This window comes from Cariama cristata, unplaced genomic scaffold (assembly GCF_000690535.1).
Source record: "Cariama cristata isolate BGI_N322 unplaced genomic scaffold, ASM69053v1 scaffold43191, whole genome shotgun sequence".
Classification (NCBI taxonomy): domain Eukaryota; kingdom Metazoa; phylum Chordata; class Aves; order Cariamiformes; family Cariamidae; genus Cariama; species Cariama cristata.
In genome coordinates this window covers 1-27,683 of record NW_009598316.1, presented here as the reverse complement: position 1 = coordinate 27,683, position 27,683 = coordinate 1, and the positions used below count along the sequence as shown (strand labels likewise).

General features: G+C 36.1%; 1 protein-coding gene across 1 annotated transcript; it reads left to right on the top strand.

The window, feature by feature from the left end:
- The first annotated feature begins 4,661 nt into the window (after positions 1 to 4,661).
- Positions 4,662 to 26,015, top strand: LOC104154703 (SCY1-like protein 2). Its single transcript, XM_009709218.1, has 9 exons — positions 4,662 to 4,838; positions 12,268 to 12,425; positions 15,466 to 15,610; positions 16,208 to 16,357; positions 16,963 to 17,184; positions 18,047 to 18,163; positions 20,395 to 20,520; positions 21,975 to 22,151; positions 25,880 to 26,015. The coding sequence occupies exons 1-9, from the start codon at positions 4,662 to 4,664 to the stop codon at positions 26,006 to 26,008; spliced, it is 1,401 nt and encodes a 466-aa protein (XP_009707520.1). The 3' UTR covers positions 26,009 to 26,015.
- Positions 26,016 to 27,683: the final 1,668 nt, after the last annotated feature.

Sequence of the window (27,683 nt, the reverse complement as noted above, 5' to 3'; positions counted from 1 at the left end):
GAGCGGCGAGCCCAGTCACCGACCCTGCAGGCAGCGGGAAGGCGGGGATTCCCTGCGCGCCGCGGGCCGGCGTTTCTCGGCGGAGCGGTGCGGTGCGGTGCGAGTCCCGTCTCACTGTAAATAACAGTAAATGCTTCATTCAGGAGGACTGGCCCGCAAGAGACAATTCAGGGTTTGTGCAGCATACAGGTCCGGTTTCGCCTATAAGCAGGCGACAGAGAGATGCCCGTGCGTGGATCTTGTTCCGTGAGTTTTTGGTGGGGTTTCAGTTGCAGCTCAGTACCGAAGTGCTGAATAAAAATCATGAAGGTGATTTGCAGTGAGGGCAGCTACACCGTGCACAGTGCATCATTGCATTTGATCCTTGTGTTGTTTTTGTAACAAATGCAAAAGGTTGGTTGTGCCTGAAATTTTTTTTCTTTTGTTTGGCGAGAACTTGGTTGTTCTAGCACCTGTTTCTTCTGTGAATTCATCATTATTTGGGTCAGATGGATAGGATGGAAATTTGGGTTGGGTGACATGAAGTGCCCATACACCTGCCTACTACCCTGGTTCACAAGGGGAAATCCCAGCTTGTTAGAGGTCAAAGTACTGGTAGAGTGTATGATGCACTGCTGTACAGTGTGCGCCCATATCCGTACATCAGGTGAAGGTATGAATTAGTTCAGGGATAAATTAATAGTCTTTAATCATGCAGTTGTTTTACATGAGTGACACTTAAAGAATCGTGAGGAATATCTGTTTTGGGTTTACCTTTATTTCAACATTTTGAGTGTTTTGCCTCATTTCTTATTGCTGAGTTGGCTGTTGCTTACTACCTTGCCAAGTGATTAGGTCGTCGCCGTGATGACATTGATGCAGATGTACATCAGCATAAAGACCATTATCGATTGTGAGGGGAATTCATGCAAACAACACATTGACCATCTGGATTTCTTTTTAGGATTAGTTCCAGGTTTCATGGACTTGTTATCAGTAGCATTAATATTATCCATGATATTCAAACAGGAAGAAGTCGAAGTTCTTAAACATTTATTGCATGTTCTGTGTTGCTTGTCTGAACATTGTTACTCTTCAGATCTTGTTCTCTTCTCATTTATTACCTTTTAACTAGAAATGAAAGTTTCATTGTCGGTGACTGACTTTATTGTCCTGTGATTGTTAATTTTTCTATAAATGTTAGCTCAGTCTTAAAAGAACTGAACAAACAAGTTTTCATGCAGTTGAGAACTAAAGTTGCGTATTTCAGATATGGTTAAATCATCATGATTTGTAGTATTATAGATAGTACCGAAAAGAGATGCATTTTTTTTGGCATGGATTTTCTAGGTACATTATCCTTGTTGGCATATATTGAGTTTTTACTGAAGTTGGTAATAACAGTAGTTTTTATAAAGCAAAATACACCTTTTAGATTACATTCCAAATGTTGACATGAGGATTTCTGCAAATTTACAGTGTTAGATGGACGTAAACTTAAAACTCAAGCTGCTTATTGAGAAGTTTCTCAGTACTCCTTACTCAGTAGCTAAATTAATCAGTAGTTTGCATACCATCAAGCTGGAGAGGAACAGGTTGGGCAGGGCCTGCCAGGCTTGATTTTTAAATCCTAACCCTTCAGACACTGGAACGCTGTTAACATTCTCACCTAGTGGATTTTCCAGGTTTCTCACTGCAGTTAGTCTGTCACCCACAGCAGAGGGCACTTCCGATTTAATCAATAGTACACCATTTTTCCACCACCTGTATAGAGAAGCTCCCTTTCAGATATATAGAAAGGAATTTGAACACGCATGCACATGCATTTTCTTCATAAGATCTCCACGATTAATTTTGCAGAGCATCTCTTTAGTTTTGAGTTCTAACACAAGATTGTGTTGCATTGATACTAGAGAAGGTTTGATGGCTGGAAGTGAGTGAAACAATACAAAAAGCACAAGATTTAAAAACAAATAAATTAAATTTGTTGTTACCTTAAACTAAGTAGGATTGATTTTATAGTCCTTTAGCATATAGAGTTTGCCTTATGGAACAGCTGCAGAAAAAAATCTCTGAGAGCTGGAAATACCTATAGCTCCTATTTAGAATACTCTATGATCCTTGTTTCTACCTATTTATCAGGTTAATGAGAAGTTCCTTTGTGCAGAGATATTGGCCAGTGTCTAATAGCTGTTTGGTCTTGGGCTGCGCAGTTAGAAATTGCGTGCATTTTTCCATAGCACAACTCATAAAGTAAAATTAATATATTGCAATAAAATGTGACCTACTGTAATAAAATTACTTAATGAAGGAATTCTATGTTTCCGTACACTTAATACATACCAAGCAAGTACATAATTACTCTTAAGATTATCTCATTTTATTCAGATTCAACTCCTCGTATCTAAAAGTCACAGTCCCCATAATTAAGACCAACTCGACTCTGAATGTGCTTGTAGTCATACCTGGTTCTGCTCCTGAGTAATCCCGTTGATGCCATGACTACTATTTCTGATTTTAAAGTTGAGTATTTGCAAGATCGAGATCTGTGCAGCTGGATACCTTTCTTTTTTGTAATATGTTTTCTTAAAGGTCCTGGTCTGGTTCTTCATTTAGTAGCACAAAGTTGTGTCACTCGGCTGATACGGAAATTAGAGAAATATCTGTGAAGCCACAGCATTAGCGTATTTCTCCATTTCACTATGGAAGAGTACTGAAGGTGGGATATAACTGCAACGATAGTCAAGATAGAGCAGCATAGCTGTGTTGCTTCCAGCACTGTGCTAGAGTTTGCTTAGGACTAGGTTAATGTTGTTACAGACATCTACACTGGACTAAATTGTTCAGTCACTCATATAACTTTTTAAGAAGTTTTGCTTAGTATGTTTATTACCTCTTTTAGAAAGCAAGTCTGTCTTTGCAATTTAATACTAGTCAGATTATTTGTCCTGATTTCTAATGGAATCAGATCTATAGTACCAGGGGGAGAAGGTGTGCATGTCCAAATAACTAGTGTGGTTGATTTCAGTCAGGTTTGACTGAGGTATACAGGTGTCAAAAAGAAGGTGCTACAGGTTTTGTGAGATTAGGGAGCTGTGAAGAGGAAACAAACTCCATCTGTGTCTTGAATGCATATGTTAACAGACACCAGATAATCTGTGTAGACCAGAACATTGCCTTATAAATGTATATAATACAGTGGGAAGAGCTTTAATTTGTACAAGCAAACACCTCACATCTGATCAGAAGGACATTGGGGCTGATTAGTCCCAGTGCTCACTGGATTATTGGTTAATGACTTTTGCTTATTTTGTCCTTGTTATCATGACTTGGCAAACGTCTTCTTTATCACAACAGAATCTTGTCTTTTCCATTTGGATAGGAATGACATTCTATATTTTTCAAAGAAGTAGTTTTACACAAATTATATGCCAATGAGTTGAGTATATGACAAATAAGGCCCAAATTGAAAATAGTATTTCTGCAGATTTCAGTACCTCTGCTGATATGCTATCTTAGGTTTATTTTACTGTAAGTTGAAGAAATAGTACTCTTCACACCTTATTTGAAAGAGAGAATGAAGAAATATCCTTAAATGTTGCTTTTGGCTATACCACGTAATACTGATTCCAGGAAATCATTTCATCTTGCATTCTCCCTTCATCTTTGCTCACACCGATAAGGAAGATGAATGTCTATCCCTTTTTTTCCCACTGTTTGTTTCCTGTCTTCATTCTTTCTTGTGTATCCATTATCAAAGAGACAATTATATAAATGGGATGTAGGCTTCAGAACTTCAATCTGCCAGAATAGGCAAGTCAGATTTTTTGGAACTAATTATGACGACTTAGGAAACTGTGGAAGTACACAGTACAGGGGAAGATGAACTAAATTGTAAGCTGCCACAGTCTTTTAGCTCTTAAACTTGCAAGGCGATGTAAAAAACTTCCTTTTACAATTTTGTTAAAATAATTTCTTGTTTCCTTCCCCTGCAGCAACTGATTAATGCTTAAGCTCATTAATACTTAGATCATACAAACGGTAATATCAGCAATCTGATGAGTAAAATACTGAATTTTGAGCTTGTATTTTGACAAGCACAATGTAGGAAAGAACACATTTTTTACTCATCTTCTGTATAATACACATCTATTCTTTTGCTGGTTTGGGATCTTAAGCAAACCTTCCCTTCAGAAAATGTGTAGTTCCGTGAACACTGGAATTAAAGGAGCCTGGCTTCCTTCAGATTTAGTTCTCTTTGTTGACTGATATTAATATACAAGATGTGAACCTTTCCCTTCATGGGAGCAGTTTATAGATTCTCTGCTTTGTTCAATTACCCGTTTTCCACAAATTTTTGAATTTCTCGGTCCTTAATTGCTTCGCTAGATCTAATGAAGAATGACCAAGAGATTCAGAAGTTTTTAAGGAGTGGAAGCAATGACATGTAATTCCCAGGCATGCACACAGAGGTATGTGTATGCAGTGTGAATACGTGTAACTGCAAAGCCCTGGAAGTTACATTTCAGTATTCTTTTTGTAGGTTACTCCTGTATCCTATTGGATCCTTGGTTAGATGTTATTTTTCAACATGTGTCTTATGTAAACAGAAATTGTGAGAGGACTGTGAAGCTTTTTTTCCTTGTCTTTGTAGGAAAATACATTGGTGCACAGTTGAGACAATGGAGTCCATGCTGAATAAATTGAAGAGTACCGTTACAAAGGTAACGGCTGATGTCACCAGTGCAGTCATGGGAAATCCTGTTACCAGGGAATTTGATGTTGGCCGACATATTGCCAGTGGTGGTAATGGTCTTGCTTGGAAGATATTTAATGGAACTAAAAAATCAACAAAACAGGTGGGTTGTCAAGTAAAAACCTAAGTTTATAAGCGTTAGATAACAGACTGATAGGTAGCAGTTGATAAGTGACATTTAAAAATGAAGTCCAACTGGGCAGAGAACTGCTAAGGGTAGTACCGTAAGTAAAATGAAACAAAGAACTCAAGATTATTTAAATATAATATTCTCAGCAACGTAGATGATAATTGCTTTAAACCTTCACTGCTGGAGAAAGAAGAGGTTCTGCATTCATAGTATGCAATTCAAGACCTAGATCAAGAATTGATCTGAGTTGAAACTGTATCTGACAAGAAGGAAGAAGTTTCTTTTAACATGGATTGGTTCCCCAGTTTGTTTTACCTTGTAGCTTTTTTTTGGCAGCTGTACTGGCTTTTTACAGTTTAAAATAAAGGTGAAGTATGCCATCATTTGTTCTCTGCAAAAGACACTGTAGTTTTTTGCTCAGCTGCCATACAGAAATTGAGGGGTTGGAAATGTTAAGTCATGAGATACAGTAACAGGAAGGCATGGGATGAAGGAGGAGGTTGTGGAGGGAGTGAGTTGTGCCTTCCCTGTGCTGCTTTCAGATCAGTAGTATTCCGTTTTAGTTTCCTTAAAGTATTAGGGTTTAGAGCACTAGTGTATAAACTTTTGATTCACTTGAAGTCACATGTGTAAATGAAAGTGGGTTTGTGACTTTGGAAGAAGGTTTGCCAGAAACATAGTTTAAGAACTGTTGTTACAGAAAATGATTTTGTTGTTCTGGAGAAATGTGAAAAGTCTTTTTTTCAAACTTGGAAAGGAAATAGAATTTTCAACAAGTGTTAATAAGTTGTGGCCTTCAGTTAAACTTGATGCTGAAGTGATGTGCAGTCACTTAGACAATGAATCAACTTGCTACAGATACACCAAAAGGCAATGGACACAAAGGAACAACTTTGGAAAACATATATACAACCTGTTAGATGGTAGGAGAATAAACTGTAGCAAATGGAGAAGAAATATACTATGCAGAATAAATAATCTGTGGAGAATGTGTGATCTGATTGTGACAGAATCTGCATAATGTTAAGCAGATACTTTTGCTATATTCTCAAACATCTGTCTAGCTGTTGCAGAACTCCATACAGCTAGTATTTACTGAATTTACCCAATGCACCGTTGGGGTTGCCCCGTAAGCATTTAACCTGTAGGAGTTGTAGCTTTAAGGTCTGGAGGGCTGTAGCAAGTTTCTTGCACTGCCCAATTGACAGAGTATATGTAACTTGGTTCCTGTCAGTCATGTTTTGAATGGGTGTTCTGAACACTGATTCTACAGAGTTTTAGTTCAGGTGTTGCCACATGTGATCCTGCAATATCTCTAAACCCTGACTAACATCTGTACAATTGTATGCCATCATTAGTCATTAAAAATACAGCAGCAGTTGTACTGCAGGGAGTTTGAGATGGCTGGTGATTTGACATGCAATTACTGTTCATGATGAATATTACCAGTTAGGTAACATCACGTGAACATTCAGTTTGCTGTTGCAAAATAAAACTACACAGCAATACAAACAGTTTATATTGTGTTGTATTGCAATATATCTGTTCTTTAATATTATTTTTTACTTCTTTTGCATGTACCTTTTGAGTGTTGGCTGGGCAATATGGAAGTCGCTGTCTGTCATTTTCCAAGTGGTAGCAGTCACTTTTGTCAAGTGATGCACATATTTGCTGTATTACAAGTGTGTATATCGAAATTGAAGCTGCAAGCACTTAGCTTTTTTACAATAAATGTGTATTGTAATCAGACAAGCAGGATGTAAGGGCTTAATTGCCTGTGCTGTTGTCACTTTACAACAACACAAGTAAAAATTTAAGTCATTGTAGCCAGATAAAATAGCTAAATTTTGAGTTTTAGCATTACAGCAGTAGAGCTGATCAAAAATCTTTGTTCTTGGGACAAATGGAAGTCAGCAGTCTTACAGAAGTTGGTCAGATGAAGTGAAGATTTCCAATATGGATTAATTTGGTTCCTATTTTAAGCCAGTGGACAGTTACAAATATTCTGTCTCTGGTGACAGTAGATATGTATGATTTTATTCTTCTTTTCAGAGTTCCGCCTGGTTCCTGCCTTGCTGATTTTCCTGGATTTCTGAATGTTTACTTTTTTTTTAAATGTATCTTGTCTTTTCTTGCTTACTTTTTAGGTGACAATAACAAACTAACAGAATGTGAGGAAATGACTTACCTGTGTACATTTGTTTGTCTGGTGCTATTTGATAGCTGGTTTGTTGCTGTTTGTTTGAAAGATTTGAGTCTTTCTGGTTATACATGTATACATGAAGTAACATTGCTAGTTTTACAGTATGTATTTCTGCTCATCTTGGATTTGTTGACTTAGTCTTTATGCACTTATTTTTTTCTGGCATCATATGGCACTTGCTGTTTTTTTCTGCTTAGAAAGTGTGATCATAGAGAAATAGATAGGGTAAGGTCACATAATGTTTTTGTTGACAGCTTGGTGGTAAAAACTAGCAGAATTAAGGAGATAATGGTTTGCGCTTCCAGACTACTGTAGTTGTGTTTAACTTTTATTGTGGGTAGTACTAAATATATTAACAGTAGGTAAGTCAGCTTTCTGTTATTTTGGCTGTGCGTACAGTAGCTTTGAAATGAAAGCTTCCTACTATTCAAACTTTAAAGGCTAATTAATTTAAAAACTGAAATAGTTGTATTGTATACCTTATGACTGAAACAAACTGATGGGAATGTAGGATTATAAAAAAACAATTGGCAAGCTTCTAAAAATAACCCCCCTAAAAGCTGGAGGGAAATCTTTTTCTGGCAAAGGACCAGAGTAATACTGGAATGCTTTCCAGTATTTTAGTTCAGAGACTATTTTGCTTTGCACAGTGGGAGGCTTTGGTAAAACATCATGTGTTTGCATATCGAGTTACATTTGATTATTCATTTTAAAAATGTGTGTGTGCCTGTGGGTAAAATAGAGAACAAAAATGAAAGGGAAGACAGACATAAAGTTTCTAAAATTGAGCACTCCGACTACTACCTTAAAATTCCGTTTGCTTTTATGTTCATGACTTAGTCTTTATCATGATCACATGTAATTTTTTTTCCATGTGAGCACTACATCATTCAGTTCACAGGATAGATGGTGAACTGTAGTTGTTAAATATTGTGTGTTTTGGTTTGTTTTTTTTTCTTCCTTGTTGTTCTCTGCTTAGTCTCTGGCATTATTACTCCACACTATTCAAAATGTCATTGTAAACAGAAGGATTTGAGTTTCTGTAGCATTCATCGCTATAGTGCTTGAATGTTTTACAGTTATTGTTAACATGCTTTCTCAGTATGCAATGAGATGAATAGAAGACGTACTGCTATTCCATTATTGTTACATTTCCACAGCTTTTAGAGTCTTTAATTTTGAAATACTTTGCAGTTTTGTTTGCATCTTTTTTGACACACAAATGCAGTGTTTCTGAATTCTCTCCTCCCTCTTGGTGGCAGGAGAGAAAGCATGATGATGTGCCTCAGCTGCCTGGTTACCTTTTTCTCATTAGGGAGAATTATTTTTCTCTCCCTCTCTTTCCCCTTTCCCCCTTTCTTCTTTTTTTTTTTTTTTTTTTTAGCAGTTTCATTGTTTATGTGGGTAAATAAGGACACGTGTTTTAAACCATCAATGTGTATTTCAAACTGGTGTGTGTTTCATAAGGAATACAGCATTGCAAATGGAATTGGAGAATGTGGTGGGTTGTCCCCGACCAGCAACTAAACACCCACACAGCTACTCACTCACTTCCCCACCCCTAGCAGGATAGGGGTAGAAAATAGGAAGAAGAAAAGCAAGAAAACTCATAGGTCAAAATTCAGACAGTTTAACAAGTGAAGGAAGTGGGGGAAAAACAAGCAAAACAAAGGAAATTGCGCACCACATCCCAAAGGCAGACCGATGCTCAAGCTAGCCTCCAAACAACAGCCACCTTGGAAGCCAAAACCCCCTTCTTCTTCCTCTACTCTAGTTTTTATCATTGAGCATGATGTTACATGATATGGAGTAGCCCTTTGGCCAGTTCAGGTTGGCTATCCCATCCATGTCCCATCCCAGTCTCCTGCCTACCCACAGCCAGCTCTACTCACTGTGGGGGCAGATTGGGAAAAAGAGAAAGCCTTGACCCTGTGCAAGGACTGTTCAGCAATAGCCAAAACATTAGTATGTTATCTGCACTGTTTTAGCCACAAACCTAAAACACAGCATCATATTGGATGCTATGAAGAAAGTTAACTCCATCTCAGCCAGTTCCAGTACAAAGGAAAAATACCCAAAGAAGCTGGGAAAAGGAAATTGGGCATTTATTGATTAAAAATACAAGGAGAAAAAAGGGGTATATTAGTGAATACTAGGCCTTTGGGACAATGGTCACCAGGATTCCACTGAACTACACATGCACAATCAAAGAGAATTTATTTATACTTTTCTATTCAGTGTTTAAAAGTGTTCCAATTTAATTAATGTGATTATAGCCCAGTTAAACCATGTCCTGTGTCTTGCATGTTGTGGACAATGCTTACTCCTGTTTGCACAGATGACGTTTAATTCCTTGGCAAAGGCATTCTAGAACTTAAACACTGATCTTTTCAGTGATTCATGTTAAAAATTCAAAATTCTTGGCAGTAACAACAGGTATTTTCTTGAAGGTCTTCGTCCTGGCAAATACTTACATGGTTCACATCATAACATACAGCTGTCTCAGTGGCATTGCTGAGCTTTACCTAACACTACTTTGAAGTAAAGCACTTGACTTAAGTATGTGGGAGGTGAGACAGAAGATGCAAACTATCTCATGTTTGTGTACAGAACTGAGATTAAAACTTAGATCTCTTGAGTGGCCACTCTAGTCCCCTACATACTTGTCTGTACTTCCTAACCCAGGTGGCAGTATTACCAGTATACTGTGTTGATACAAGAGCATGTTGAGCAAGGTGTGTATACTTCCTATCACATAATGACTGAAAATTTGCGTTGTTAAAGATGAGGGTTGTTTTGTCTCTACTTTTTTACTTTCTTTGTGGAGAGCAGTCATTTTTAAAATATACTTTAGTCTTTTTATGTTAAATTCCTTTTTATGTCACAAAGTTGGAATTATGACATAACTGCAGAATTAAATAACAAGCAGTCATCTGCAGGAGGAAGCTACTTTTCCTTCAAACCTGTGAAATGAAAAAAACAAAATGGAAGCTCCCCTAGAGCTTTCTGTGGAAAGAAGTAGTAACTCTGTAAGCCTTTGCAGGCTTTCATCTCAGTAAATTTCCATGACAGTAATTACAGGAAATGGAATCCCCATCAGCTACAGTCTGTAGCCCTCCTTTTTGGGGTTGAATATCGGTTCTTGTGAAACTGAAGAGGAAAAATACAAATAAAGTGTTGATAGTCAAAATTTGACAGGGTTATTTGGTTCACACAGCGTAAGACCATGAACACTTTTAAATGTTTCCGAGCATACTGTATGGTTTCAGTAATTTTTTGTGCATTGAGAGTGTGTTCCGTGAGCCATGGCTCGACTACCTCTTCATTCTTCTGTGCAATAGTATCTGATGACTTATTGGGGTTAAGATATTATATTGTTGATATGGCATTCTGCATATAAAAATCAATGTTGATTATGGAGTTGAATTTCAAAATGCCATATTTTGAATTATTAATATCAGAACACATTTAACATTTTAGCATCCGAGAGCAGAGATGGCTGTATGCTTTTTTCTTATAGCAGATATGTTAAATGAAAATGAAGATCTTGAAAGCAAGTTGTCACACAGCTGAAATTATTTTGATTCTTGACACTCCACAATAACTAAGTCTACAAAATCAATGTGATAGCAATCATTTTCATACCTACAATACTACAATTTCATATGCATACTTCTATGCGAGATAATTTTGGATTTGTAAAAGTTCTATCAAACTTCAAACAAACCATGCAGGATTGCAGCAAGCACCAATAGAACTTATTTATAGCTATCATAAAATATTCAAACTGTAGCTGATGTCCCATACTATCTGATTTAAATACTCACTTTTTGATTCTTTTGAGTTGTCATTAAACAGAAGTGCTTTCAGAAGTGCTGTATTAGTTTGAAGTTTTGTTACTGGTCATGTACTGCTGGATACATTCACACTTTGTACTGGAGAATGTGTATTTTTTAAATAGTGGGTATAGTGTATGTCTTCCATCCCCATCATTGGTTTCTCCCTGCCTTGTGCCAATGTTAATGTTTGACGCATCACACTTAAGAGTTGGAGCAGGGAGCTGGTATGGATAGAAGCAGGAAATGTGTACTTAGTTGAGTTGGTTATAGATGTTCACCTGCTAATGGCTTAGTGAAGCAGGTACCAGCTAAAAATATAAACCATTTTGTTGTGTATTGGATTGAATTTCTTTTTTTTTTTATATATAACCTATTTCTAGAAGTCTTTTTTTTTCAATCAATACTGTAACTGTTCCTGTGAGATTTTAATTAGAATAATGGTTATAAAATGTGCAGTACAAGAGCTTAGGCTTCCTTTTAGGACTGAAAACTGTGTTTTCATATTATTTTCTACTGGTTTCTAACCTTTATTATTATTCATAACTCTGATGTGGGACTATAAGAAAGTCTCTGTTTCATGATAAAGTTTTTAATTCCTTTTTTCTTCAATTGATTTATTTCTATTTATTGGCTTCCAAGGTGGTGATGTAATCTGATTTTTTATTTCACATCCACCTCTGTAATTTCAAAGTTTCATATACATTTCTTTATTTTCTCCCATTCCATTTGCAGAGGTTGATTAGAAGAACTGTTTTCTCTAACATCTACTGCATTTCTGGGACTTCTTTTTACACATGTTTAAGCGTTAAAAAGTTCTTAATGTTTTATCACGTGAATGATCTGATCAGATTGATTATTGTGACTATAAATTATCTTTCATGAATGTCTAGTTTAATATAGATCATACTGGTTTGGAGCAGAACACCGAGACAGGGTCTGGTTTAATAAAGCACCACTTTATGTATTTAATGCCAAATGAATGCATATATACTCAGAATATTTTAATTGTTTATAGTTGATGTAAATGCTTTCTTCTACTTAAAATCAAGCTAATTTCTGCCCTGTGGATATGCTGCTTTGTCACTGTGTAGATAGTGGTTATAGTTTAGGTATTACTGTTTGTAAGCTAAGGAGCAGTAGTACCTTAACTCTTAGAGTATGTACTCCAGAGGTTATGTACAATGTGATTATGACTGGGACAAAAGTAAGGACAATATGTGTTATATACATTGAAATACTTACTGCATTGGTGAGATTGTACTGTTGATTCAAAAAATACATGTATGTATTTATATAATAGTGTATAGGCTTGGTTTTTGGCTGTGTTATATACGGAATGAATTTTGTTGCTTATTTCTAGGAAGTGGCTGTTTTTGTCTTTGATAAGAAGCTAATAGACAAGTATCAAAAATTTGAAAAGGATCAAATTATTGATTGTTTAAAACGAGGTGTTCAACAGCTAACCAGGCTTCGACACCCTCGACTACTTACAGTTCAACATCCATTGGAAGAATCCAGGTAAGCTATAGTAAAGTTGGGAACAGACTTTCTTAATCGTGGTTTTGTTATTGGATGTAAAATATCTGGAATATTCAACACATACATCTGATGAGATTCAAGTTTGCGGTATTTACTCATGTGAGAATGGTATTCACCCCACCTTCAGATTATTCCCCGCCCCCCAAGCCATATGATGCATTTCTGGTGTGAATCTTGTGAATCTGATTGATAATCTATTGCATGATCTTAGTCCAGTTGCAGCTGTAAGGCTACACATGACCCTTACAGCATGAAAATTTGGTAGTTCAATTAATTTCACTTTTAAAGAACTATCTTAAAAATTGTTTTCTTTCAAAAAGTTGTTCATACATTTGTTCCATTTATGAGATGTATGTGCTTAGTGCATGTGAGATTGGAGATTTTTGGTAAATTGTGTGAGTTGTTGCCACATACATGTTTAAAAGGTCCTCAAATGCCAGTCAAGGGAGACGAAATTCAGTGTGCTTTGGTAGTGCTTATTTGAGTCATGTGAGGTTGGTCACCAGGTACAATAATGGGTTAGTTTTATAGATTTATCGTGCAACTGTAGTGATAACAGCACACTAAAATCTGACAAATAAAATGAAGGTTTCATGTTAAAATAGAAAGCTGATCCTGATCGTACTGAGGAAGATCATGAAGATTTTAGATATTTTTTTTTCCAAAGTAGTTTTTCTAAATGGTAGCCTAATAAAGATTTAATGTATATCAACTTTCAAACTTCTATATTTTTGATTGTGTCTGTTAACCTGCATTTTTCCAAATGTACTGGCTTCTAGGAGCTGAGAATACTGTAGGAATGCTTCTTCATTTTTGCAATGCCTACTCTGGGAAAGATTTCTTGAATTAAATGACACTTGCATGTTCATATATATCTTTGCTGCAATACTAAACAAGGTTTCAAAGCTGTCATTGACCCTATGGTTCAGTATGCCCCTCACAAAAGCCTAAGAAAGACTAATTAGGTAATTGAAGACAGCTCTCAGTACTCTACAACAGTAAATAAACTATTACACACTAAAGGGCCTAGGGTCATCTCAGTCATAGTGTGTGCAAGTGAATCCCAGAGTATACCCCAGGCTTCTTCCTAAGACTGTCACAGTGTTTTGATTGACCGGGCAACTGCATCTGCAATTATTTTTTCCCTGAACTATGCGTGTCAGAAGAAAAGGCTAAGCTTCATATCTTGGAGTGTTAAGACAGCTTTGACTGCCTTCTTGTGAAGAATTTAAGCCTTTTGAGTAAAATTAACAGTGTAGTTATGTCAGAGTTCTTGTTCATGAGTTTTTAGTTATGTTCTGTGCTTTGCTCCAATTGTTCTTTCTGTAGTCAGCATACTCAACTACTGGTAGAAACACCAGCTTCTGCAGTATTCAATTGCTTTAATTACATTTGCCCAGTCCTTCCATTACTCTGGTTTGGGTCCTTATTTAGTTAGCTCCTAAAGTAAAAAGTAACAGCCATCTTTTTATTCCCTCAAAACAACAGCAATCGGCGAGTTTATGTTATGAAAACCACAAAATAACTGTTCCCTAGGTATTTTCTATTGTCTGTGCCTTAACCATAACTAAATGTGTAAGTTCTATGGTAACATTGAAGTCAGATTGAAAATCAAGGACTTTGTCTTTCTGTGGTCTGATTCTTCCTTGTGATTACTATAGAAATGAGTTTTGTAGCCCTAGTTGTATTCATAGAAACATGGAAAGGATGGTGTTAACAGAATGGTAGGGAGGAAACCAAGCAAAGGAGTTCTGTCAGGTTGGCTGACCCTTATGATTCAATGTATTTTAATTTTCAGTTGTTTTTCCTTCAGGAAGGCGGTAGATAAAACTAAAGTAAAACTAAAATCTGGATGAGTAATAAGAGGTTTGCGTGTTTCGTCAACCTTATTTTGCTTCAAAGAGCAAGCTTGTTAATTATTGATACACATAAAAACTATGTGGTAGATTCATGCTGAGGCATTGTATCTTCTGTGATATTTCTATGGAATGAACAAAAAGTTAGGCCCTATAACTCTATATTCAAAAATACGTCTTTATTACTGTTATTCAGTCTCAGTTTTCTGTGTTCATACTGATGCAGTATTTAGCGTTCACATGAATTACTCATCCTTAAACCAGTTAAGTGTGCTACCGTCCATGTAATGCTTTCTCAAAAAAAACTTTAAAACAGTTAAGAAGTGAGATGCAATGACTGTCAAGGGCCTCCATTGCTGTGCAGACCAGTGTGAAGAATGTGGATATAATGAATGACTCTGTCTGTGTTACATGAAGTTTGTGAAACTGAGATACACATTGTTTTCAGGACTTTGAAATTGGAAATTTTGAAGCACAGTGTTACAACTAGTCCACTTTATGTGCAGAAGTTTGCTTCGTCTGTGCTTTTCAAGCACTGTTGACACAGAAATGCATAAATAAGACCTGTAGTTTTTCATGAAGAAAACAATACATAAAATAATTTAGAAAACAGTCACTTCACATGCAAACTGCAGTTCATACAACAACCATGTTTGTGTTTGCACCTCTTCTGTTCATTTGCAAAGTAAAAGAATATTCAGGTGCTACCTTACATTTTATTAATTTTGTTTCTGATCGTTGTCTGACCAAATTAAATATTGCTCCAGTCAGGGATGTGTCAGTTTTACGCACAGCTAAAAGCCTGATTTTACAAGTTTTGATAATAGTAAGAATTATTTGTTTGATTTTCCTGGATCAGGAGGAGAAAAGCATTGTTTTGTTAAAACTTTTTGTGAAGCATTGTGTGCATCATTAGTCATGTATGTGAATGTCAGAGATTAAAATAACTTAATTCTAATATTTTTGGATGCTTCAGATATTTATGTCTTTCTCTTTAGTGTAGTATTACTTATAAGAATTGAAAACCTGAAATATAACATGGTTTTACGTGGCACTAAGTGCTCTGGTAATGTATAATATGATGTTTGTATGGTTCTTTATTTGCAGTCAAGTTATTTATTACATTTGTTTACAATAGATGTTTTTATGTATTTTCTCTACAGGGATTGCTTGGCATTTTGTACAGAACCAGTCTGTGCAAGTTTAGCTAACGTTCTTGGCAGCTGGGACAACTTGCCTTCTCCTTTACCATGTGACATTAAAGAATACAAACTTTATGATGTGGAGACCAAATACGGTTTGCTTCAGGTATGACACAGGTTGTCCTTATAATTTTCTTGGGCTTTTAGTATTAATGATTGGTTTATAAAGTTTGTAAACTGCCAATGTTTTGTCTGCCTATAGTAAATCAAATAATTGGAAAGTGAGAGATGATAGTGCCCTGATCACTGTAAGTAGAAGAGAGGATGAACACTGGAGGCTCTAAATTGCTACTCTTTTTGCTTATTCTGACTTGGAAAATACAAAATCGAATCAATTTTTATTTACCGTATAAATGCCCATGCTACAGCTGTCTCTCTCATATGTGAATCTTTTCTTTACCTTCTATGGAGGAGCAGTAGCTCCCAGGTTTTATTTGATGAATATGCTGATCAACTTTGAAAAGCGTTTTTGTTCTTATGCTGTGATAGTTAATCAGCATTAGTAGTCTCATCTGCTGATTACACATCTGTGTTTAATTTCCTTCATACATAATTTTTAAGACATAGCCTAAAATAGTGGTGAAAAATTGTTTCTTAGTTAACTTACCAATTTAACCATGACCACAGGAGCAGAATTTTTCTAAAAGTCTGACAGGATATTTGGGGAAATATTTAACCTGAAAGAATAATCTTTTCTTTACAGGTTTCTGAAGGTTTGTCATTTTTGCATAGCAGTGTGAAAATGGTCCATGGAAATATTACTCCTGAAAATATAATTTTGAATAAGAGTGGAGCATGGAAAATTATGGGCTTTGATTTTTGTATCCAGTCCACAAATCCATCTGAACAGGAGGTGATAGATCTTTATATTTATCATCATTAAATTTCAAATTCAGATCTTTGTCTGAAACCAGTTGCATTTCAGTAGAGAATCATTTATTTAATACTTACATCTATATTTTGTTGGCAGGAAGTTTGAACATACAGCACAGGTCTGGATTGAAGTGCTGCCTTTGGTCATCACAGAAAAAGAGCCTGAGTTGACTCAGTGGAGTCAAAATAGACTAGTGATCGTTTCAGACAGAGGCTGAAGCCTGTGCTACTTCTCCTCACCTGCATGCTGGATGACATGAAAAGCTATCTCATTTAGTCTGTTACATCCATGCAGTGCCTGGTTGCTACCTCCTAAAATGAATTCCCATCATAGCTCGTGTTTCCTTCTTACAGCAGTGCTTTGACTTTACATTACACTTCCCAACTCTAATATTCAGACTTAACTGCATCAGCTAATCACTCTAAGCTACAGATGCAGATTCTTAACAGTTTTGCCTTACTCCATTTGTGTTTCATTCATAACTGAATTTGAGTGGATTAATTATTTTTTGCTGCTCGAGTTTCTTATTTAAAATCTTCTATAAAAATCCCTAATAAATGTGCTTTCTTTTACTTCTCTTGTAGCCAAAATTCCCTTGTAAGGAATGGGATCCAAACTTGCCATCATTGTGTCTTCCAAATCCTGAATATCTGGCACCAGAATATATTCTCTCTGTGAGCTGCGAGACAGCCAGTGATATGTACTCTCTAGGAGCTGTTATGTATGCAGTGTTTAATAAAGGGAAACCAATTTTTGAGGTCAACAAGCAGGATATTTATAAAAGCTTTAGTAGACAGCTGGATCAGGTATTTGTTCTATTTGTGACTATTATTAGTTGATTTTCATGTTTGAAAAGTTAACTGTTTTAAAATAGATTAAAATACTTACAACACAATACCAGTGCTCCAACATAAAAAATCTGATAATGGTATCTTACCTTGCATGCTATCTTTATAACAAGAAAAAAGAATCCAAATAAAAATATGTGTAGAGAAGGTTACATGTACCAACTTTATACACTACAAATTTCATTTTTTCACCTAATTTCTCTAAACCTGTTGAATGCTGGTCTTGTGGAATAAGTACTTTACCTGCTGGGGTTAACATTGTGAAACACAAGGTAGTGAATGACCTATGTAGGACCATTGCAGATGTCCAAGTTTAGAGTGATTTGAGTGACATTGCAATTGATATCCAGTTAGCTATCAGCTATTTCACATTCTTTGTGGACTATGAATATTGACAGAAGAGAGTTACTTGGGTCAGCTGACATGATGTACATTCATATGCAAGTTTTCTTTGTTGTAACTTCTGTGGGTGCCCATTGCCTTAGTTGTGTGTACTGTGTTTTAATGTGTGTAGACAACACCTCAGATAATAACATGTACCTGTTTAAAAATACTGGGTTTGTGTTCTCTGATAACCTGAACACAATGAGAAGCTGGAAATAGGGGACTGTGACCTGAAGCAGGTAGGCAGTTGGGAGACAGAAAGAAGACTATGAGGGATCAGAAGCAAATGGGTTATAAGAGGGGACAAGGGAGGGATATCAAAGGTGTGGGTAGAGAAACCATCAAGAGGACAAAGTACAGTCCTGTTGTATATTGGAAATAGTTATATGCAGGATTTTCTGACTTCATGGTGCATATGCTTAAATTACTTACGCAGCTGAGCCGTTTAAGCTCCAGTACTCTTCAGAATATACCAGAGGAGGTGCGTGAACATGTAAAGCTACTCTTAAATGTAGCTCCAGCAGTCAGACCAGACGCAGACCAAATGACTAAGGTCAGTTCATGGAAAATACAGTAGCCATAGGAAAGAGGGAAAATAGTATTTGATTTGTAGAAACAATGAGCTATTTTAAAGTGTTTTTCTGTTAATCGTTTTAGTTGAATTGTTAAATATTTTTAAACTATTTTAGAATTAATGGTGTTAGTTGGTGCCAAAAGTTGTCCTTATGCTGACCTTTATTAATATGGTAGAAGTGGGTACTGAGACAGAATTTAGAATAATCGTTCAATGCAACACTATTTTATTGCTTTCCAATACAGTTGGAAGTATTTTCTATGCTATGTTTTTATACAATTCAGTCTTTAAAATGGTATTGGAAGGATTTTAAAGCCATAAAATTATAAAGGATTAACTTTTGGCTTATGATTTTCGGTGTATTCTTAAATATGCAGAAGAATAGCGTAAAATATATTTGGAGCTTACTTGCCATAATAAAGCAAAAATCAATTGCAAGTAGGATAATTTAAGTTTTAATTTGACAACTCTTCCTCCGCTTTCCTATCTGAAAGTAGAACTTAGAAGCGTGATTCTTCCTTTGTCTTATACCCTGTTTTCTCCTGTCTGATAGCTTTTCAGCTTCTTGCGTATAGATTTGCTTAGCTAAACAATTTTCTTCTTTTCCTGTCATATAAAAAGATTTTATGCAGAGAGAGAAATCAGTGTCTTAACAGTTGGAAGAAATAGTGAGTGAAGAAGGGAGGGGGAACAGGCAGCAGTTCTGCCAACGTACATGCTGAAAGATGGGAAGCGAGGAAATTGGCAAATATTTCTTAGGTATCAAACTCACTTGTCTGAAGGACTACACAAACAGATCTGTAAATGGTTGTGTTAAGCAGTCTGGTTTTATAAAGACGTTAAGTCTCTATTACCACGTGTGTACTGCAGACTGAATTGTAGGGTAGAGATAGTAGCATTTTAGTTCTAAAAGCAGTTTGTTATGGCCAGCATGACATGAGCTAAAATGGAGCTTGACATGGGCAAGTTTACCTTGCTAGTTTTAAGTAGCTTTTGTTAACCGGTGTAGAATTCCACGATCAAATACATTTTGGCATGTGATCTAGAAGAAAGAATTTAAGTCCACAGTGCGGACTAGCTTGAATTCTCTGCTGATAGATGCTTTTCTTCTGCATTGCCCTACTCCAGTCTGTTTTTCTGATTCTTTTTTTCTTTATTGGTGTACTCTTACTGGCTTCTCTTCTTGCCTTACAGCAGAGCTTCTTTAAATGTTTTTATATCCTTTCTTTCTGCACAAGTTTTTCAACTGAAAACAAGTGTCTAAATAGTCTGAGAGACCGTGCTTTGTCTTTAACTGTTGCGAGCCTGTGAGGTTTGATATATCCCTCCCTAAAACTGAGAGCTAGCAGGAAGGAGGAATCTTACCCATGCAAGTTTTTGAATGCAGAACTTTTCATTCCAGTCTGTATAGGTCTGGGATAGACACTCTTCTACTCTTTTTGTTTATTTGCTAACTGAAAGCAGAATGTTTGGGGGGATTTTTATATAAACAATCTTGTTATCCTCATGCATTTTTATCAGTCTTCCATTAATGATGAAGCAGCTCTGTCAGTATTAATATCCATGGCTATAGATGAAACCCCCTGGTGTTGGTACCATGTTTATAAGCCTGGTCTATGTATACAAATTGTTACACAATACTTAAGAAGGCCTGTGCCTTCTTTGCTGAAGTAGTGCAAACATGGAAGATCATATGACAAGTTATAGTGGACAGGATTTACAAGTGAGTCTGAACATTGGAGAGAAATTTATATAATTACACATTTGTTGCATATAAATGCTTGTTTATTCATTATAAGTTTCCAGGGGTGTTAGCCAGATCTGGATGGCCTAGTAGGTAATCCTTTGTGGTAATACTAAATAGCATAATTATTCCTAGGAGAACTTTTAATCAAGGTTTTTACTTTTTGTTCCGTTTTTTGTAGACAAAATATTATTTCGTATACAATAAGTTAACTGACACACACATAACTTGCGTGGGTTTCTTTAAAATGTTAGGAAAATTCCATCTTAATAATCAATGTTTATCTGTGAATATTATACTACTTAGTATGTAAAAATGTACTTTCTAATTGTTAGTTGCAAGTACGTCATTGTAAAGGTTTACTGTAGTGCATGGAAGAGGTAAATAGATTATTATATTTTGGAATCTTTGTAACAATATCAGTGTTGTCTCCCTCCAGATCACAAGCTTTTAATCTTATTTTTAGATACCATTCTTCGATGATGTAGGAGCAATGGCGCTTCAGTATTTCGATTCATTATTTCAAAGAGATAACCTTCAGAAATCACAGTTTTTTAAAGGGCTACCAAAGGTTCTGCCAAAACTACCTAAGGTATGTCTGTATGATGTCTTGAAATAGTAAGTTCAAAAATATGTGAACATCTATTAAAATTACAAATTTTTTTTTGTGTAGCATTGTACCATAATAGACTGCCTTGAGACTGTCAGAATAGAGTAGCAGGAAAGAAGGGGAGATTAGAAAATAATTGGTGTGGAAATACTCCTCGGCTATCAATAATTCTTTAAATAGAAAATGGCAAATTGTGCTATCAGTATGTGTAAGAAACCATCATTTGCCTGTCCTCTTGTAGTTCATCCCACTTTGAAAGGGAGTTGTCTTCTTTCCACTTAGGAGACTTTCCCTTTGTTTCCAAATGCTATCATAGCTCTTTGAAGTCATCTTGCCACCTTTTCTCCCAATAAGATTGCTTCAAATTTTTTCATAGCGAGGCAGTACTTTAATGTTGAATGATGTAAAGCTTCCTTCCCTCAACAGACTAAGTGCTTTCTTGTGCTAGGAAGCGCCCAGAAACCTCAAAGGCAAATGTCTGTTGTTACAGATTTCTTCCGTGTAGTGTTAGACACTATGTCTAGACTGAATCCTTTTCCTTTTGTGGTATTCTTTAATTTATATAAGGCATAAAGCATATGTGATAGAAAAATAGTATTAGTTTAATACATAAGAGAATAGCTGAGGTTCTCAACCATTGCATTAAATTTCTTTATTTTTAATTCTATTTTGAACTACGCAGTGCAAAATTCAGACTTCATGTTTAATACTCTCTCTTTTATTTAGTAATTTTTTCCTTTGATCAGAAATTGTTGATGCTTTGAACTTGGAAATAGATGGGATGTGTTTCACCTAACTTTAGACAGCCACTGACTGACCTTATAATCTTTAGGGAATTCATTTTTTTGTCTGTCTTGAAAGTATATTTTATGAGGGAAGGGACTGTGCCCTTGAATTGTGTGTTTCTCCTTATTGACCTCAAAAGCATTTAAGGATGTCTAACTCTACAGTAGACATCTACAGTGTAAATACCTATTTTGTCAGTAGAATCCCATTTAGGGAATGTACCTGGAGTTTTAGAGGGAGGTATAGTAGGACGATGCGTTGGTTCAGTGAGTGATGGGGTACGGAAAAACTGATTATTTTTGGGGGGGTGATAGACTCTTTTTAGGGTCTTTTTTAAGAAAGCATATAAAATGAGATTTTTATAATTCATGTATGTGGCTGAAAGTCCTATTTTCTGTACAGTTAATTGCTTTTTGTTGACCTTCACAGTTGTTATAGTCTGCAGTTATGTTTTGAGTGCAAACAGAGAAAAGTAAGCAAAGTAGCACAGTGTATATTAGCTATACTGTGAAAATAAGAGTTCAAAATCGAAAATTGTCTGTCTACTTTTTTGTACATATCAAGTTAATACAAAAGCTGTTGAACTGGCACAGTAGTAACTTACTGCAATGCAGTACAATGTGACGCATGCTTGATTTTTTTTCTTTTAGCGTGTTATAATTCAGCGAATTTTGCCTTGCCTGACTTCTGAATTTGTGAATCCTGATATGGTGCCCTTTGTCTTGCCTAATGTTCTCCTAATTGCTGAGGAATGCACCAAAGAAGAATATATCAGGCTTATTCTGCCTGATCTTGGTCCTGTTTTTAAGCAGCAAGAACCAATCCAGGTATGTTAATATTGTTCAGGTTACAACTTTTCTCTTTGGTGTTTTTTTCCCCTGAAAAATGACTAATTGTTCTATTTCCCTTTTCCAGCTTCACACAGGTTGCCCAGCCTGGTCTGTAGTTGTCCAGCCAGTCAGTCTCGATTCATACGAAATAGATTTTTTTCCAGGAAATTCACAAAACCTCTACCCCTGTTTTTTCGATGGGTTTTCTGAGGGTATATTTGCATTTATAGACAAGATTAAATTAACAAAAAAGGAAACATTTCATTTACTAAATTCTTATTTTTGCTTGGTTCTAGAAGGTGTATTTATAAGCGTTTTAGCAATTACCTAGTCAGTCTGACCAAGGTTGTACAGTACAATATTTGCACATATTCTACCAGTAGCTGAACCTATGACTTCTTTTTTTCTTATATCCAGATTACCAACACTGGGATTATGGGGTGGAAAAGTTGTAACTTTGACACTCTCTTAAAAGTGCTGTTTATTGATGATAGTAAAATAGTGTTTATTTGAGGGCTGTGCATAAATTTGTGAAATTTGTTTCATTTTATTTGACAAATGTATTGTGTAAGTAAAATATGCTTTTTCTGTGTTTACATGCATAACAGTAGTAAGACATCATTACTGTAAAGGAGCAAAACATTTGCATCCTTTTGTCAATGCCATGTGCATGATGATTCCTGAGAATTCTGTTACTAAGTTCAGCATTGTGCCTCCACAGATAAAAGACAGCAATGCATTCTTCCTGTCTCTCCTTGTTTTACTGCTGGATGCTATTATTTCTCTGCAGAGCACTTAAGGGGCAAGATAAACATAGGAATGAACAAGCAGACTTTTTTTTTTTGTGGGTTTCAGAAAACCGTATCAGAGAACTCTCATTATACTGAGAAGGGGGGAAAGGGGACAGTTGTGTAACTGAGAATACCTCAGAAAATTAGAACTGCTTAATGCTCGTTACTTTTGGTACACTGAGGCTTTATGTTAGCTTTGTTGTTGTCTTGAAAAAATTAAACATCTGACTGACTGAACGCCACTGAACATCTTATTTGTGCTGTTTCATCCTAAAAGGTAACATTGTGTTTTGCTACCTTTAACATCAGATCTGTGAGACAATCCTCACTGCAAAAAGTTTGTCTCAAAGTTATATCTGGAGCATAACGGGCACAAAAACTGTTTTATTTCTTGAGAAGTGAGGGAAGCAAATGCACACTTGGGGTCAGCTCATAAAGAGCAAGCTTTGCGAAGTTTTTCTATAGCTTTTTAGATGCTATATGTTAAATTCTTATGTTGACATTTTTAATGCACACTAAGTACTAGATGGCTTATTCCACTGTTATTTCTGTGGTCTTTTTGTTATGGCAAAGTTTAAGTAATCTAGGACAGGTTTTCAAAGTTATATACCAGGAATTCAGGGAAAAAATATAAAGATTCGGAGTGCCAGAGGACGGAATTCCAGTTCTGACTATCTTTGTGCAAGGCAAAAACATCCGGTTCCTGTGTGGTTGTAACTCATGGAGAGGGGCAGATGAGGATGGTGCTAGTGTTTCTTCCAAATGTTCTCTCAAGATCTTTTAGATTTGTATGAGGGGCCTGTTGCTTAGCTTTGAGTTAGGAAGTGAATGTGTCATAGGGAAGCTACTGTAATTCAGTATCAAGAAATTGTTATCCAGTGTTCACAATGTGTCCGTATGACGGAATTTATAATATGAAAATGGAATAGTTAGTTAAACTACTCATTCATATCGTACTCTTGGAGTTAGCATGGAGTAACAGGTGTGCTGTAAATTAACATCCTAGCTTACACTGACATAGCTTCCCAGTCTAGAGAAACCCTTAGTTTATACCTAAGGGAATCCATAGAGACTTAGCATATGATGTGTTGTAAATTCATACTCTAATTCAGTACACCACAGTGAACCCTGACAAGTACTGGGCTCCATGTTAGGGAATGAAGCACATCCTTAGCATTATTGTTTAGAGTGCAACTGCTGCTGCTTTCTTATTAGACGGTGTGTGTGAATCTGTGACTGTAACATCTTAGTTTCTACTTAAATAGATAAAAAGTATCAAGTACCACCCTAGAAAGCTAAAAATAAAAAGGGGTTCATTGGAACAGCACTAACTATGTTCTAGTTAAAGATGGGTAGAGAGAGCCAGCAAAAACGATTCAGCTTTATGTTATCTTAGTTGAAAAGCATTGACAGCCAGTGGAAAACAACTGAACTGCTTCTGTGAAATCTAAATGACTATATAGTACAATGTTTAACTTAAAAGCAGTCTGTTATATGTTCAGACATCTGGTTCTTATTTTAAAGGAGTTTTTCTAGTTCTTAAATAAGAGGTTTCATTCATGTCCTTTTCAAATTTGCAAAAACAATCTCCAAAACTTCTCCAAAACTCCATTTACTAACACAGAAACTGTCATGCCACAGTATTACAGGGTTGCTGGACAAGAGAAGAGCAGTGTTATGAGCGCATGTAGGTTTCAAAAAGCCAAGTTTAGGACAAATAAAAATTCTTTATGCAAGCATAATTATAAAATCTAACTTTAAAACTGCTCTGGTCCATCTGACTCTAATTCTGCAAATTTGGGGATATTGCATCAGAATAAATGTTCATGGAATGAATGAATGAGTTTGTGTGTGTATGTGTACAGTTTAGGTAGTTATACAATAATAAAACACACGTTAGTGCAGTTTAAAAGAATTTATTTTTATTCCCTGTAAAAGAAAGCAAATGAAAAGGGGAAACTTGTGATGTGGTCTTGGTATACTTTTATTTCTACACTTTGATACTTCTGATAATTTGACATACAAACATTGACTGAGACATATATTTAGACTTAAAAATTGAAATCTTTTCCTCCTATGAAATATTTGGATTTTTACTATTAATGTGATACCATTCACCACAATTTATCCATCTAGTCTAACCTATTTTCTAAAAGGAATCTAGATATCAATGGATAGTCAATGTCACCTGTAGCAAGTTGTCTCACCTATTTGAGATAAGACATGTTGCTCTCTGTATTGGAGGCTGAGCCTGAATGAGTAACTTAGAATAGTGGCTAGCTTTCAGATGGCTAAGCCTAAGCAAGGTGAATCCCACTATGTAAATGTGCTATTCTAATGTAGCTTTTTAGGTTAATGTGATGTGATTTTTTTTTTGTTTGGGATTTTTCATTTTATGATATACAATTTCCATATGAAATAGAATAAAGGTTTTTTGTGTCCATATAGTAGCTGTAATATCCTTTTCGTTGTGTCCCTATTTTGATTCTAGATACAGATGGAATACAGCTTTTATATTTGGAGTTGCGATCAAATGCTTTGAGGACAGCGTTTGAGCCATAGTTTTAAAATATTTAACTTTTTCAGTAGTGATGGGTATATAAAGGTTTTCTGTGGGTGGATTTTAACAAAAGACCATGTTGTAAATAGAAACAAGAACCCGTTCCTTAGCCATTGTGATTTCTTACTTCAGAAGAATTAGTCTAGAACATGCATATTTTGTTTGATTTGTATTTGCTGTTTTTAAAATGCAATAATATGACAAAGTGGTTTTTGTCTTCCATGCCTTCAGGCAAGCAACATGGTAAGTGATCACATTTACTGAGTTACAAGAAATCTTCTGAAGTTTTTGATATGATACAACACACTTTAAATTGTAACTACATGTTTCTGGAGTTAAAACTTTTGGCTTCTGAATTGTCCTTCTTTTAATAGATCTTGTTGATCTTCCTGCAAAAAATGGACTTGCTTCTAACCAAAACTCCACCAGATGAAATAAAGAACAGTGTTCTACCAATGGTTTATAGAGCCTTGGAAGCACCTTCAATTCAGATCCAGGTATAGCAATTGCAGCCTTTATTTAAAACTTTTTTTTTTCTTTAAGCTAATGTGCCAACTTTTTCTATACACGTGTGTTTGTTTATTCAAAAAGAAATGATAAAGCTGTGTAATATTCCTGAATGTTGAAAGAGATTAATGTTTTACTAAAGAAAATCTGGTTTAGTAAAATAAAATTTCGTTCCCTTATTTACCAGGGAGTAACTACTTGACTGTTGTTCTGTTGCCCTTATCCTAAATTCTTACTAGTTACCATAGCAAAAAGCAGTATGTGCATTTATAATACATTGCCAGCGCTGCAGAAACTATGCAGGCATGCATGCTCTTACGAGTCAGTGAGGGGTGGCTTATTCTGATGTCCTACTGATAAGAACATGTGTGCTGACAGTTACCTTGGAAGACTTGATTTGTTGTAAAATCGCATTAATATATGTTCTGATGACATTTTTATATTATCTGTATTTTAATTTTTGTCTTTATTCTTTCTCTACCTTTCTACGTTGTTTTTTTTTTTCTTTTTTCTTTTTTTTACAAAAGAATTCTTCTACTGGAACTAACTTCCAGTTACCCAAAGGCGTTCAGGAGTGGGAGGGGGAGATAAACAAACAAAATATTTCTTAAAGAAGGATTTGGATAATCAGATGTGACTTATACCTTTGCAAAGCCCTTGCAATATTATGGAGGAAGATTTTTATTTCTAAGTAACTGGCATGAGTTTTTTTCTGTATCAGTAGTTTGGTTACTCAGGTATTTACTTGCAACATATATTTAATATTGCTGTCTTATTTTTTTCAAATTTGGCTGATATCGGGTATTTTTTTTCACTGTTGCTTAAGTGTGTTTAATCTCGATATGCTCTTTGATCTTTCAGCCCATCGTGCTGCTGCATTGTTGTTGATAGTACTCATTCAGATTTCATAGAATCATAGAATATCAGGTTAGAAGGGACCACAAGGGTCATCTGCTCCAGCCTGTCTTGGCAAAAGCATGGGTGGCCCAGCACTCTGTCCAGCTGAATCTTAAAATTGTCCAATGTTGGGGAATCCACCACTTCCCTGGGGACATTATTCCCATGGCTGGTTGTTCTCATTGTGAAAAATTTTCCTCTTGTGTCCAGTTGGAATCTCTTGGAGTAACTTGTACCCATTACCCCTTGTCTTTTCCATGTGACTCCTTGTAAAAAGGGAGTCTCCATGTTCTTTGACTCCACCCTTTAAATACTGAAACATGGTGAAGAGGTCTCCCCTAAGCCTTCTTTTCTCAAGGCTGAACAAACCCAGTTCTCTCAGCTGTTCCTCATATGGCAGGCTTCCCAGTCCCTTGATCGTCTTTCTGTCCCTTCTCTGGACCCTCTGCAGCCTGTCCACATCTTTTTTGTTCTAGCAGAGATCAAAACTGAACATGATATTCCAGGTGTGGCCTGACAAGAGCCAGGTAGAGTGGGATAATGACTTCTTTATCTCTGCTGGTGACGCCCTTGTTGATGCAATGCAGCATCTTGTTGGCTTGCTTTGCTGCAGCAACACACTGTTCACTCATACTGAGCTTGTCCACCAGGACCCCCAGATCCCTTTCCACAGAGCTACTCCCCAGCCAGGTAGATCCCAGCCTGTGCTGCACTCCTGGATTATGTTTTCTGAGGTGCAAGACCATACATTTGTCTTTGTTGAACTTCATAAGG